Source organism: Xyrauchen texanus, chromosome 23 (genome assembly GCF_025860055.1).
Source record: "Xyrauchen texanus isolate HMW12.3.18 chromosome 23, RBS_HiC_50CHRs, whole genome shotgun sequence".
Lineage (NCBI taxonomy): Eukaryota > Metazoa > Chordata > Actinopteri > Cypriniformes > Catostomidae > Xyrauchen > Xyrauchen texanus.
Window position 1 is genome coordinate 6540460 of NC_068298.1, and position 14400 is coordinate 6554859.

At 36.5% G+C, this 14400-nt stretch overlaps 1 protein-coding gene and 1 pseudogene across 1 annotated transcript; one reads left to right on the top strand and one right to left on the bottom strand.

The window, feature by feature from the left end:
• Nucleotides 1–10610, bottom strand: part of LOC127663262 (UV-stimulated scaffold protein A-like) — a 34242-nt pseudogene extending 23632 nt beyond the window's left edge.
• Nucleotides 10611–12532: 1922 nt separating this feature from the next.
• LOC127617222 (trypsin inhibitor ClTI-1-like) lies at nt 12533–13408 on the top strand. Its single transcript, XM_052089158.1, has 4 exons — nt 12533–12659; nt 12808–12848; nt 12936–13045; nt 13194–13408. Exons 1-4 carry the CDS (start codon nt 12623–12625, stop codon nt 13237–13239), a joined length of 234 nt encoding a protein of 77 aa, XP_051945118.1. The 5' UTR covers nt 12533–12622; the 3' UTR covers nt 13240–13408.
• The last annotated feature ends 992 nt before the right edge of the window (nt 13409–14400 follow it).

The window sequence follows — 14400 nt, forward strand, 5'->3', positions numbered from 1 at the left end:
GCCTGCGTGTCTTCCCGATAGAACTTCCATTATTAGTGCATCAGTGTAACCTCAATTTTTGCTTTTTTTTTTAAAAACAAATTGTCAAAATGGGGGTGTCAAAATACATTTTTGTGGTAATAAACATTCTGAAACAAAAGCAGTCAATTAAGCTTACATTTACACTTATGCATTTGGCAGACGCTTTTATCAAAAGAGACTAACAGTGCACTTATTACAGGGACAATCCCCCCGGAGCAACCTGGAGTTAAGTGCCTTGCTCAAGGACACAATGGTGGTGGCTGTGGGGATCGAACCAGCAACCTTCTGATTAACAGTTATGTGGTTTAGCCCACTACGCCACCACCACTCACATAAGCTTAGCTTGTTTTGAACCCGAAACATTCCTTTAAAGGAATATTTCACCCAAGAATTCAAAAAATTTTATCTGTGGAAACAAAATGAGATATTAGGCAGAAAGTTTGCCTTTTCCCATACAATGAAAGTGAATTGTGACGGTCAGTCCCTAATATTCTCCTTAAAATCTCCTTTTGATTCTGTTGTGGAAAGAGAGTCATTTGGGTTATACAGAACATCATGAGGGTGATTAAATGATGACAGATTTTTCACTTTTGGTGACTACCCCTTTAATCAGATTTTTATTTACGTAAATCCACAACTAAAGCTAATAGTCAATAGCATCCTTCTAAATGCATAGAAATACTTTGACTAATTATATTTTTCTGTTTGCCTTTATTGTCAAATGACAACTCTTCACGATTTTTTAGCTCCGCAATCAGCAGGAGTATTTGAGTCAAAAGCAATTCCTCCTATGTCAGAGCAATGATCCAGGGAATAAAGTAATGGAATGCTTCAAGGCTAAAAAGGAAAAACTAATTATGATAAAGGCCTTTAAGTTGTTGCTTTATCACAAAGCACTGACTTTTTGCATTGAAAATCGTCAGTGAGACTGATAAACCTCTCTGGCGTGCGGTAAAGTGCTTTGTCAATGTCACGCCCCTCCTTTCTCTCCATCCTGCCTGTTCTTTCGCGGCCAGTTAAAAACGGATATCATGTGTCATAATGATGTGTCTCCTAACTGCTCACTGTGTCCCATTCCACCCGAGAGTGAGCAAATCTCCATTAGCACATGAGCGTCGCCTCCCCGCACAAACGCCCCCGCATCGCTGGAGAGATGCATGTCTTCAGAATTTGACCAAATATCATAAACAGTCTAATCTGAAATGTGCACACTAATATTCTTAACATTTGAATGAAGACTCAAAATGCACATGATCTGCAAAACGCCAGTGTCTCATATATGATGAAATTGCGCCCTCCTGTGGTGAGAGTGCATTAATGAAGAAGGCCCAATTACACATTTGTATTGTTCGGAATGGAATACTAGCTTTACTGCTTACTGCACATGATATACTGTCTACTACATAGTGTTTGTGAAACAGTACGTATTATGAAACAATAAATGTACTGTAGTAAGCTATATTGTGTCAAATGATCTCAATATTTTGCATGTTTATTTCAGCAAATGGCGTCCAGATATTCTCTTGGAAATAAAAGGGTTATCAAAAGGGTTAGCATTTTTATTCCAAGTGTGCTTGAAAAAAATTTTATTAAAAAATTTGAGTCAAGAACTAGATATTTTAAAACATGGCTAATATTAACATTCCAGGCACACTGAAAACAGTCAAGTTAATTTCCTCCAAAAATCAGCACTGAAAATGTGAAAAAGTCTGCAAATTTCATCTGGGCCTGCATATGTAATACCATCTCCATTAGCTGATTTGTTTACATTTCCACGATGGAGGAAAAACTGAAACTCACCACTGTTCTTATAGTATATATGAAGATGCTCATGTCTTTTCAAAGCGTTCTCCGGTGACTTCTTTAACTCCGTGGCTCTTCGTATCAGGTTTTCCTCTACGCCTACCTTTGTAAATTCTGGAGGTAAATCCAAAAATTGGAACCCCTTAATAAAGGAATTTGTCAATACAGTATACTCACAGTATCTGAAAAGTATGTCACACAAGTCAAAAATGAAAATTCTGTCATAATTTTCTGTCATTTACTTCAAACCTGTAGGACTTTATTTTTTCCACGGAACACATAAAATATATATATATTTTGGTATGTCCAGAGTACACTTTTTTATAATGGGGACAGGGGCTGTCGAGCTCCAAAAGGGACAAAAAAGCACCATCAAAGTAGTCCATACAACTTGTTATTCACTGATAATATTCCCCCCCAATACCATATTTGAAAATAAGCAAATGTGAATAAGATATGGGAGCTTCGTAAAGGTGAATTTAGTATTCAAGAATTACAAAGGATTTACCGTGAATAACAGTAAAAATTCAGTCCGTTCCTCACAAAAAGCAATTGTGTGACTTCCGAATACATGGAATATAGCACATGGTTTTACTTTTAATTATTTTTGGCGTTTTAAGCAACAGTTCACCCAAAAATAACAATTCTCTCATCATTTACTCCATTTATGCCATCCCATATGTGTGATACAATACTACATTATTCCTCCCCAGAGGGAAATTGAGCAGAGTCATAGATACCACAAAAGAGAACAATAGCAATACAGTTAATGCAACATAATACAATAATAAATATGAAAAAAGACAACAACAAAAAAATTAAGTTAATAATCAAATCACATCATCATACCGCAGTAATAATAATAATAGAAATTAAAAAATGTAACATGAAGAAATGTTATGTAAGCATGGCAGACAGTGTTCAGTGGATTAACCACTAGAGACATATATATATTACATTTATGCTGCCTTTATGAGCATATTGTAACTTTAAAATTTGGTCACCATTCACTTGCATTTCATGGACCAACAGAGCTGGAATACTCTTCAAAAATCTTTATTTGTGTTCTGCAGAAGAAAGAAAGTCATGCACATCTGGGATGGTATGACCACATTCATTATATGGAAAAGAGCCACCTGGACATCTCCTTTCAAATTCCATAGAAGAAAGAGTAACATTTGGATTTCGAACAATATGAGGGCGTGAAAATGATGACATTGGATAAATTAACCCTTTATGATGGTCTCCTGATTGGTCAGATGGTTTACCTGGATCCAAGATTGCCCCAGAGGCATGTGTCTGGTTGAGACGAGTCTATGAAGATCGCTCACAGTGTTTACTAATGCCTCATTCTCCTCAGTCTCCCTCACTTTTAAATCTCTAAACATGTTTCAGATGGTTATACACAAATGTTAATAAATAAATATATATGACAATTCATCTGGACCTGTGGACAAACTGAGCTCCAGTTGATATTGATGAGACATTAAATCAGTGCTGCGGAGAAACGCGTCCTCATCTGGAACCTCCACCATGATGCTTTCATCACTAGACTCGTCTTTTTGCTCTTCCTCATTATTCTTCTATCAACTGTCTATTCTGCTATTCTTGAACTACAAGTTCAAGTCATCAGGAGTGAGCAGTTTTATGCAGTTGTTCATCTCAGTCAAGTTTTCCTCAATCCCAGTGGCCATTTCTTAATGGAAGAGATTGAAATAAAACAAGCATTTTAGCAAAGACAAAAGGATTGTTTAACAGATGTGAACAAATGTACCCTCATTTCTCATCTTTAAATGGGGAATTTGAATCTGTATGATACTCAGTTTCTCCAGCGTGTTATACATGTTCCATACAGTTTGTGCTATGGACATGAAGTTTGTGCTACAGAAATGGAAGACTGAAAGAGAGACCATTAAGTACGGTCAATTTCAACTTCGATTAAATGAACATTTAGCTCTGAAAATGTTTATTAGTGGATTATTGTAGAAGCTACAAGGTTCAAAGCAGTCATAAACGCCAAGCTTTTAAGCATGTGTGTTCAACATGTTGAGCGTGGACTTTACCCTGAGTTTGACTGGCTTTTGAAAGGATATTATCGAAATGCAATAAAGCTCATACATTCAGCAACACTGAATTTAAATAAAGTTTTGAACACCAGCAGTCTAAACTTACATACTGTGATTCATTTAATACATGAAAAATAACTTGACTTATTCTTTAAATGTCATTTGTGCAAGTTAGATATTTAAAAATATTATTTCCATGACATTTCTTGAATGTATGTCACCATCTGCTTTTCTCATGTTTTAAGTATTTGTGTTATGCAAGTATTTTGAGGCACTCCAGCAAATCATTAACTTCTTCTGGCAAGGCCTTTGTAGTCAAGATGTAAGCAATTAAAATGTTTGGTTTACTGATTTATATAATTGGGCAATGTTAAAATAATGTATTATGTTATCATTTTCCAGGCTACTTTTACTTATTGCACAGTACATCCTGGGAACTACCTCTCAAGATAAGCAAATATAGTTAAACATTAAAAGAGTTCAATGGGAAATCCTGATACTGATAAGTATATGCGTCTGAATATGCTATTGATCTCAACGCCAGAGAAAGCGAGGCCAGCAAAGCAAAGCTGGCTAATGACAGTTTTGTCTGACCTGTCAGAATGTTGGGTTAAAGTATTTTATCAACATAAATTCTTCATTGATCATAATGTACTTGTGCAGATGAGTCATTATTCCCAAAGTGGGATTGTTAGTACACATATAGTGCATCCGGAAAGTATTCACAGCGCTTCACTTTTTCCACATTTTGTTATGTTACAGCCTTATTCCAAAACGGATTAAATTCATTATTTTCCTCAAAATTCTACAAACAATACCCCATAATGACAACGTGAAAGAAGTTTGTTTGAAATCATTGCAAAGTTTTTATTTTTTATTTTTTTTTTGCTGTTAATTATAAGGTAAAATTAGTGTCAATAAATGAACATTATTAGCTTTCCATTATTTTGTAAATGTGCAGTATTTTCATGCTCAAAAGGCAACAAATAATTATCTATATTTGTTTTAAATCTAATGCCTGGGTGCTAAAAATGCAGTTTCACAAGAGTTTTGTGACTATGTAAGTTTATACCTTCCATCTCCTTTTTGGCCTTGTCGAGCTTCCCTTTATAAATTCTTTTCAGTCTCTTCTGTTTCTCCTCTTGCTCTTCCTCTCAGCTAGTGTTCTTGCTTCAACATCATGGAAATCTACCTGGTGGAAAATAGACAAAAAGCACTTTAGAAGACATTCTATCATTCTGATGACCAAACATGTTTTAATAATACTGCATACGACAAGTTCATGAAACCTACTCACATAATGTGTAGTCTGTAATCAATAAAACATGCATTATAAATCTTAATGTTTGTTTTTTTACAAAAACATTGTGGAAAGTCTTTCCATGTAATATGATGTATTGGTCCCTCTATTACAACTGTTTTGAACTGATGAACTAAATAACATGGTATTGGAAAAATGAATAGAATATAATTCCTGAATATATTCTTTTTTATTTCTTTCATTTCTCAATCTATTGCCATCAGGAACACAATATCTTTTACAGAACATATTTTTAATAATTACATAAGTCCTGTCATGTAATCAGAACAGCTGTATGGTTGAAATTGATGGTTTTAAAAGGGATGGTCACATTTTTAATCCGTTTAAGGAAGTGATATCCCAGAGAGAGTTTCTTATACGGCTCTCCATACCATGAGTTTTCTCGCCACCTCTTTGGGTGGAGGCAGAGGCTGCTCCACGTCTGTTTCCACGGTGAGCTCCAGGAACTCCTGAAGGTTTGTGATGAGAAGAACTCGGAAGTGATGTGATCGGCTGAACACCTCACTGACCATCTGGAAGGCAGAGAGACGGATCTCTGCATGGTTTTTGTTCAGTTTGGTCATGATCAGGTGGTAGAAATGTTCAATGTAGTCACTGGAAACTCTTTGAACAGAAAAAGCATTGAGATTAATTCAACAAGGAGCATATGAGCATACACAAAAACTGTGATTACATTTAAACACACAAAGCCAAATGAATGAAGGCACTTGAGTAAATAAAACATTTGATTGTATTCGCTTCTACTTTATGATGAATATGATTTAACAACTTAAAGGGATAGTTCACCCAAAAATGATTTACTCACCCTCATGCCATCCAAGATGTGTATGACTTTCTATCGTCTGCTGAACACAAAGATTTTCTCAGCTCTGTTGGTCCTCACAATGCAAGTCAACAGGGTCCAAAACATTAAGTAATTTGTACTGCTCCAGTAGTTAAATCTATATCTTCAGAAGCGATAATGATAGATGTGGATAAGAAACAAATCAATATTAAAGTTCTTTTTTTACAATAAATCTCCACTTTCAAATAGCCCTCCAAAGAGCTCTTCTCTCCGAAGAGTTCTTTTTAGCGATTTGCATTGTTCTTCCATATCACCACCTACAGAGCAGGGAGAATTTAAAGTAAAAAAGACTTAAATATTGATCCGTTTCTCACCCACATCTATCATATCGCTTCTGAGGACACTGATTTCTCCATTGGAGTCATATGGATTACTTTTATGCTGCCTTTATTTACTTTTTCAGCTTCAAAGTTTTGGTCACCATTTGCTTGCTTTGTATGGAACTACAGAGCTGAAATATTCTTCTAAAATCTCCAATTGTTTTCTGCAGCAGGAACAAAGTCAATAACATCTGGAATGGCATGAGGGTGAGTAAATGATGAGAGAATTTGTATTTTTGGTTTAACTTTTCCTTTAGGCACCACTGACAATGCTACAGTATTACAGTAAATGGGTAGTAGACACAAATGTCCATGGAATTTTTTTTTAAACATAAATATTTTAAGTGTAAAGAAAATAAATGAATGCGTAAGGGAAAGTGTCTGTAGCCACTTCTTCAACATTGTTAATTACCTTTTTGCCTCAATGTCATTTTAAGCGGTCCTGCTGTTTGAAAAATAAAATGTTAAAATTACAAATATTCCATGTAGACTTTAAATCAATGACTTTGTAAAAGCTAATTATATAAAAGAATTAGCAAAACGTTGTCACATTGCAGGACATGCGTTACGTCCCACCCCAGTCTAGGGTAGGAGTAACAAAATTAAAAACCTTTGGGGTTCCTGTGAGAAATATGAAATTGTACATGCTGTTCTGCTCTGTGTATGTGTTTCTGGCCTTCCATGTGTGTTCAGTTGACCCCAGATGCAGGCCGCAGTGCGCACGTTAGTGAGTCAGTATATTTAGCAACTGCTGACCGTTTTCTTCAGTTCCTCTTTATGATGTTCCGCATACTTATTTCTGTGAGATGATTAGGTCATATTCATGCTCTTGAGGTGAACAAGGTCAGCCGTAATTCTGGTGCATCTGCATATGGCCCTTTTCATGTATTACTCCAGAGCACCCATTTCTCCCCCTTTGAACCTGGTTGTCACTTTCCTATTGGCTGATTCTTTGTTCCTTTGTCTTATGAAGAACATAAATAACATGCTTGCTGTAATAAACATTGAGTAGATTGAATACAGACCGACTGTGTGTTGTTCTTTCTACTTCCTTCGCAAAGTCTCCAGAGACTCAGACTCACGACTGCACCTCACTGGGCACGAACATAGAAAGACAGGACCGGGGAATTGGAGATCGCGACTAGATCCAAACTATTCCTAACGGTTCCCCTTCTCCCATCCCAGCACTCAATGATCACTTGAGTTTAAAATCCAAAACATTTTTTACAAGTATTTAATTAAAATAAGAAAAAAGTAAATAAATAAAAAAAAAAAAAGGCATCAGGATGGGACAAAGGCCAAAATAACAAACAAAACTTACATATCTGTTGGGGAGTCAAAACTACATTACCAAACAGAAAAAGTGCAAATAAACATTAACTTTCCAACCCTCACTAAACAAAACACAGGAGAAAAGATAAAAGGTCAAACAAAAATGGCACCCACATCCCTACAGCTGCCACACTTAACTAGTATTTACAATATTTAATATTACATTATTTAATATTTAAACAATGATTAAGGTTAACTTCAACCATCAACTCACTATTTACAACAATAGATGATGACAACAACAACAACAACAACAACAACAACAACAACAACAACAACAACAACAACAACAACAACACTAAATAGCAGCAATACATCAAACACAATCATCTGGGATGGGCAGAAAAAGGAAGTTCCATTGCAATGAAGATCTGCTTGGGATTTATCCTGTTTCACTCTCCTCATCAACCAATCCAGACAGGGGAGTGATTGGTAATCATCATTGCTGACACCTGATGTTAATCACCCTGCAAGGAGGCCGGAGGAAGAGAGAGATAGAGAGAAAAAAACAGGAAAACCACAACACAAAGTGGAAAAAATCTCCAATTGCAATAAGGCCAATGCCATACATCTATAGATGTAATTCAACAAAGGAAGGAACCAATATAAATACATCCTGGGACATAACACATGTCAGCTACCCAAACACATGCTAGACAAGGCCAGTTCCTCATCCTACGATTAGATCTACGTAAAGAAATCAATATTGTGCTGTTTATTTGAAATCATCAGGTTTTAACAACTGCAAAAACAAAACAGTGGTAAAGATGTCTGCTGAAATCAGTAATCTCTCTCATACTTGCACATTTTCTTCACTTCCTTCATTTTGTCATGATTCCGCTGTGGTTCTCCAGACATAGCCAGCTCCTCAACCAGTTCTGACAGCTTATCCCGTGTTGTTTGGTCCATCCTGATGGAAACCTGATGAAAGATACTGGAGTATATGTCAACTCAAACATCAATGAGAAATTGTGCATTTCCAGTTTGATCTTAAGTGATTTCCCACCATCATTCTGCACATTTGAAGAATCAACATCGGTAACAAAAGTGTATTTAACAATTTAAATGATCTAGGACAGATAGATAGATGGATGGATGGATAGAGGCAGGCAGGCAGGCAGGCAGGCAGACAGACAGATATAGGCAGGCAGGCATGCATGCAGACAGACAGACAGAGATAGGCAGGCAGGCAGAGGCAGACAGACAGATAGAGGCAGACAGACAGACAGACAGTCAATTTCAAGAGGAAAATTGTAAAATAAAAAGTCATATATACAGAATTACAATGATCAGGTTTGCCTGATCCCCTTATAAACAAATAAATAATAACTAGCATAGGTAAGATTTAGATGATCTAGGACAGACAGACAGATAGATAGAGGCAGGCAGGCAGGCATACAGACAGACAGATATAGGCAGGCAGGCATGCAGACAGACAGACAGACAGACAATTTCAAGAGGAAAATTGTCAAACAAAAAGTCATATATACAGAATTACAATGATCAGGGTTGCCTGATCCCCTTATAAACAAATAAATAATAAGATCTATGTTGCTAATATTCACCTGATTTAGACACTGTTAATTCAGCATAACAATCACCATCACCTGACTGTCCACCAATGACTGAAAGCTTCAGATGTGTCTCTGAATTGTCTCTTAATGTCTTTGGATGGGACAAAGGACACAACACATACCTCATCCACCTGTTATAATAAAGAAAGCTCTATATATTTGGTGATATTATAACACATTTATGCTTACGTTCAGAATGAAAAAATACCTAATTTCAGCTTCTCTCTCGTCAATTTGAGTAATGTACTTCTTCTTCTTCGGTGTTACGGCGGGTGGCACCAATGTTAAGGTGCATTATTGCCACCTACTGTATTGGAGTGTGGACCAGAGTTTACCCATTTCGTAAAAAAAACGTAATTCTCTTAATCAGCTCTGTTCTCTTGAGATAATGAAATACACTCTCTAATCCATGAATAATTATATTTATTTCTTTAGCTTTATTTCTTCCTCTCCCACCTTTCTAAATTTCCTCTTCATTGTTTCTCGTTCATTAGAATACTTTTGACAGACACAAATAACATGCTCTACTGACTATTCCACAGTGCTCACACAATCCTGTTGGATGTTTATTTATTAATTTTAAAGTTTTATTCAACATGGTATGCCCAACCCTTAATCTTGTTAAAATATTTTCCTCTTTGGTGCTTCTTTTAGCTAACCTCGCTACTCCTACTTCTCTTTGTATTTCATAGAGTTGACATCCTGTGTTTCCTGTATCCCATTTTTGTTGACATTCCTTAGTAGCTTTAATTATTGCTTTTGCTTCATATTTACTAAGTGAGATATTCATGATCTCCTCATTTTCCAAAGCCTGTTTTGCTAACCCATCAACCACTTCATTGCCTTTTATCCCCCTATGAGCTGGTATGCACATCAATATTGTCATGATGTTCATATAATTAAATCCACACAGATTTTCATATATCCCATTGACTGTGTCCTGTCTACTGTGAGATGTGAATGATTGCAATGACTTTAATGCCGGATAAGAATCTGTACAAAGAACAACCTTTTTGATTTGTGTCTCTTCTATCCACTGTAATGCTGTTGCAATTGCCATCATCTCTACAGTGTATACTGACATGTGATCTGATCAGCTATTAACTGATCAGTTCTCCTATTAACAGAAATTTGTATGGATGGAATATTGAAAGCAAAACCTGACTTAGTCATTTCTCTAGCTTCTTTGTCACTAGTCCATGCAAAGCACTTCTGTTTAGACCTTTCCTTTTCCCAGCACGGAAGGAGTACCTTTACTGTTGGATGATGGTCTTCTGAATGACCTTGAAGATTTACCCAATAGCTCACCATTAACTGCTTGCGTCTGATTTGTAACGGCATTTCACCCACTTCAACCTGAAGAGCAGATACAGGACTTGTTTTAAAAGCACCACAACAAAGTCTCAAAGCTTGAGCTTGTATTTGCTTCTTCAATAAAGTTTTTGATGCTGATTCATGAGCAATACTTCTATAGTCTAACACTGATCTAATCAGTGCTATATAAATATTTCTCATTACAGATCTACTTTGCTCCTTATGAATAGCTTATGAATATGTTAATTCCATGTTAATTTTGTTTCAAACCACACAGCCAGAAACTTAAAAACTATAACTTGTTCAATATTTTGTCCGTACATCTTTATCTGTGTATTACTGCCTCTTTTCCTAGTGAACATTAATGTTTTGGTTTTCTCTACTTTGATTAATATTTGGTTCCTCTCCTTCTCCTGAAACCACTCTGATGAGGAGATAGAATTCCTCTACTTTCCAAATAAAATGCTTTTCTTTCCATTATCATTCTTTCCATGATCTTTCCTATATTGTTAAGTCAATGCTATTGGTCTATAATTCTTTGGATTTGATGGGTCCTTTCCTGGTTTCCTAATAGGAATAATCACTGCTTCTTTCATCCAGTTGGTAACTTTTCTTTTTTCCAAACTTAATTATAAAAGCCTAACAGCTTTATAGATGCCAAAACACCCAAATGTTTTAACATTATTTAGCAGATTTCATCCTTCCCCGGAGATGTTATTCCAGTTCTTGCTATTGTCCTCTTCATTTCTTCTATAGTGAAAGGAGCATCCTTTGAGCTGTTCATTTCATTCCGTCTCTCAAACCTTCCAGGATAAGCTGATTTTGTTAATTAATTTCCTCTCCTTACCTGCTCAGTCAGGTTATTTGAGCTATGGATTTCAATGAGTGCCTTTGCTATCATTTCTGCATTTTCTTCATCAGATACTGCTGCCTTTTCCCCCACCTTCAGCACAGGATATTTCCATTTTCTTCTGATTCATCTCATGCTTTTAATCATGTCCCATACCTCTCCCACAGGTGTTGATCTACCAATTGTATTACAAAATGTCTGCCAGCTTTGTCTTTTTGCATTACATATAATTTTCCTAACCTTTGCTTGCATTTGCTTATATTTAATTACGTTTTGAAAATGATGGCTTCTTCTTAATATTCTTAGAGCTTTATTTCTTTCTTTAACTACTCTACTAAATTCATCTGTCCACCAAGGGACCACCTTTCTCTTAAATTTTCCATTACTTTTAGGAATTGACTCATTTGCAGCTTCAATCAATACTGTTTTCATTTTTTATAAATCTCTTGAGTAATGTACACACAGCTCAACTCTTAGAAAAACGTAACAATGGCGTCGATTTTACCGTTTTCAAAATAAGAGTCTACCTCACGTGAAAACGGAATGCTCTACAATTGATAATTTACAACGAAATTGATAATAGAATTTATGTGAATTCTATTATGTGAATTATGCGAGCGTGCGTGTGTGTGTGTGTGTAGCCGTGCGTACTGCACCTGTTCCTCACGCGATATTACGAACGATTTGGCATAGCTCATGATTATTAACGACGTAATTTGCCGTTATTTGGTAGGCGGCCAGTCTCGTAGCCTAATTAATTTTTATGTGAATTGTGCGAGCGTGCGTGTGTGTGTGTGTAGTCGTGCGTACTGCACCTGTTCCTCACGCGATATTACGAACGATTTGGCATAGCTCATGATTATTAATGACGTAATTTGCCGTTATTTGGTAGGCGTCCAGTCTCGTAGCCTAATTAATATTCATGAGACAAACTTTTATTGAAAATTCGCCCGCTGACTACCGCTCGCTTGTCTTTCAGCCAATCAGTAAGGCCAACTGTCCAAAAGACACGTAACCTAATTAATATTAATTAAAACTAGTCTTCTACGACTGGAGTGACGCACTTTGTAAATTTGTAAACTCTTTGTGGGTGGGTACAAAAGCGCAATAAATAGACTTCACTCAGACCCGAGGGCGATTGATTACACAGTCAAGATATCCCTCTACACATATTATAATGCTGGCTCGGATTTGTTTGGTATTCTGCTTGGCAGGTGAGGTTTTTAACTAGTTTTGGGCATTAGGAACATCAAAAGTCTGATGTTTTCGTAATGCTTTTCACTAAAACCTTCTACAATGGGCATCTTGTGTGTTCTACGGTATTTACAATATTTGTTTCACATTCATATTTTCTCTAAACAGCTTTGGCAACAGCAGCTGTCATTCCTGATGGCTCAAAAGTGGTGAGTTGATGGTTATAGCCTATTCATGTTGTAGTTTTGCTCACCTGTCTTTATGGGATTTATGTAACTGAATGCTTCTGTTGACAGCCTGACTGTTCTGCATACCACCTGCCCATCTGCACCCGAGAGTATAACCCTGTGTGTGGTACTGATGGGTTTACTTACCCTAACGAATGCTCACTGTGTCTGGAAAATATGTAAGTCGCAATTAGTTTGTGGTTTGTTTTATCCTTTATCTACAATTCAGATGTTCATAATGTTCCATGCAATGTCTCTTGACTCAATGCCATGTAGTTTGAATTCACAGACTGAAAAACATGTTGTTGTTTCACTATCTTGTCATAGGGAGTTAAAGGTCAACACACTGATCTCCAGAAAGGGTGAATGCTGAGACCCAAATACGCCCATTTTTTTGGGGAATGTGAAAAGGCTTTGGTTGAATTGCATCTTTTATTTTTAACCAAATTAAGTTTTAACCCTAAGTTGAAGCGTTTGATCCCTTTTATTGTATATCCATTCAATTTTAATCGAACAAATGCATGAATAAAGCCTTATAAGTACTTGCTTTTCAGTTTCCTTTTTTATTATAATAGATGTCATTTAAAGGTACACTATGTAAAAACTAAAAGGAAAATGTATGTATGTATGTATGTATATATACACACACAGCACTGCACAAAAGTTTTAGGCTCTTAAGATGTTTTACTAAAACATTTGTCTTAAGATGGTTATTTATATCTTCAGCTTTAGTGTGTCAATAGGAAAAATACATTTTAGACTCCCAAACATAATTTTTCCAAATGGAAAAGATTACAAAAGAAGAACAGGGAGCCCTGCAACAGATGTCATTGACTCATTGCCCCCCTTAACATTGAGTCAGTCTGAGATTACATAGAGACAAAAGCAATTGAGACAGAAGAAGAACTGTGGTGAATTCTCAAAGACGCTTGGAACATCCTATCTTCCAACAACCAAGAAAAAATGTGTCCAGGTGTCTTTACCACTGAGAAAGCTGACAGCATCTCTGCTTCGATGTGGCAACCGGTGATCTCACACGCTCCATCTTTCTCTCTCTCTCTCTCTCTCCACACACACACACACACACACACACATCCATCTATCCTTGTTTATCCAATAACTTGTTCGAAACCGCACAACTGTGATACTATTTCTGAAGTATGCGCTCGTTCTTGGCTGACACCTAGGGGGGCCTGGTTGTAGCATCCATTTAAATGCAACAGTTTTCAGTTAACAATGTCATTGTAAAAATTCCCTGTTCAGTCAGCCATGATAAATTTAATACATGAGTGAAAATGTCCAATAACGGCATTTATTATAATTTGACCTGTTTTTGGCTGGTCATGTGATCATAACATGGCAGTCCCCATGAGGGGACCCTCTCCATGCAGAATAAAACCACTTTGATAAAGGGATGGTTCACCCACAAAATGAAAATCCTCTCATTTACCCACCCTCTTGGCATCCCAGATGTATATGACTTTCTTTCATCTGCTGAACTCAAATGAAGATTTTTAGAATATATTTCAGCTCT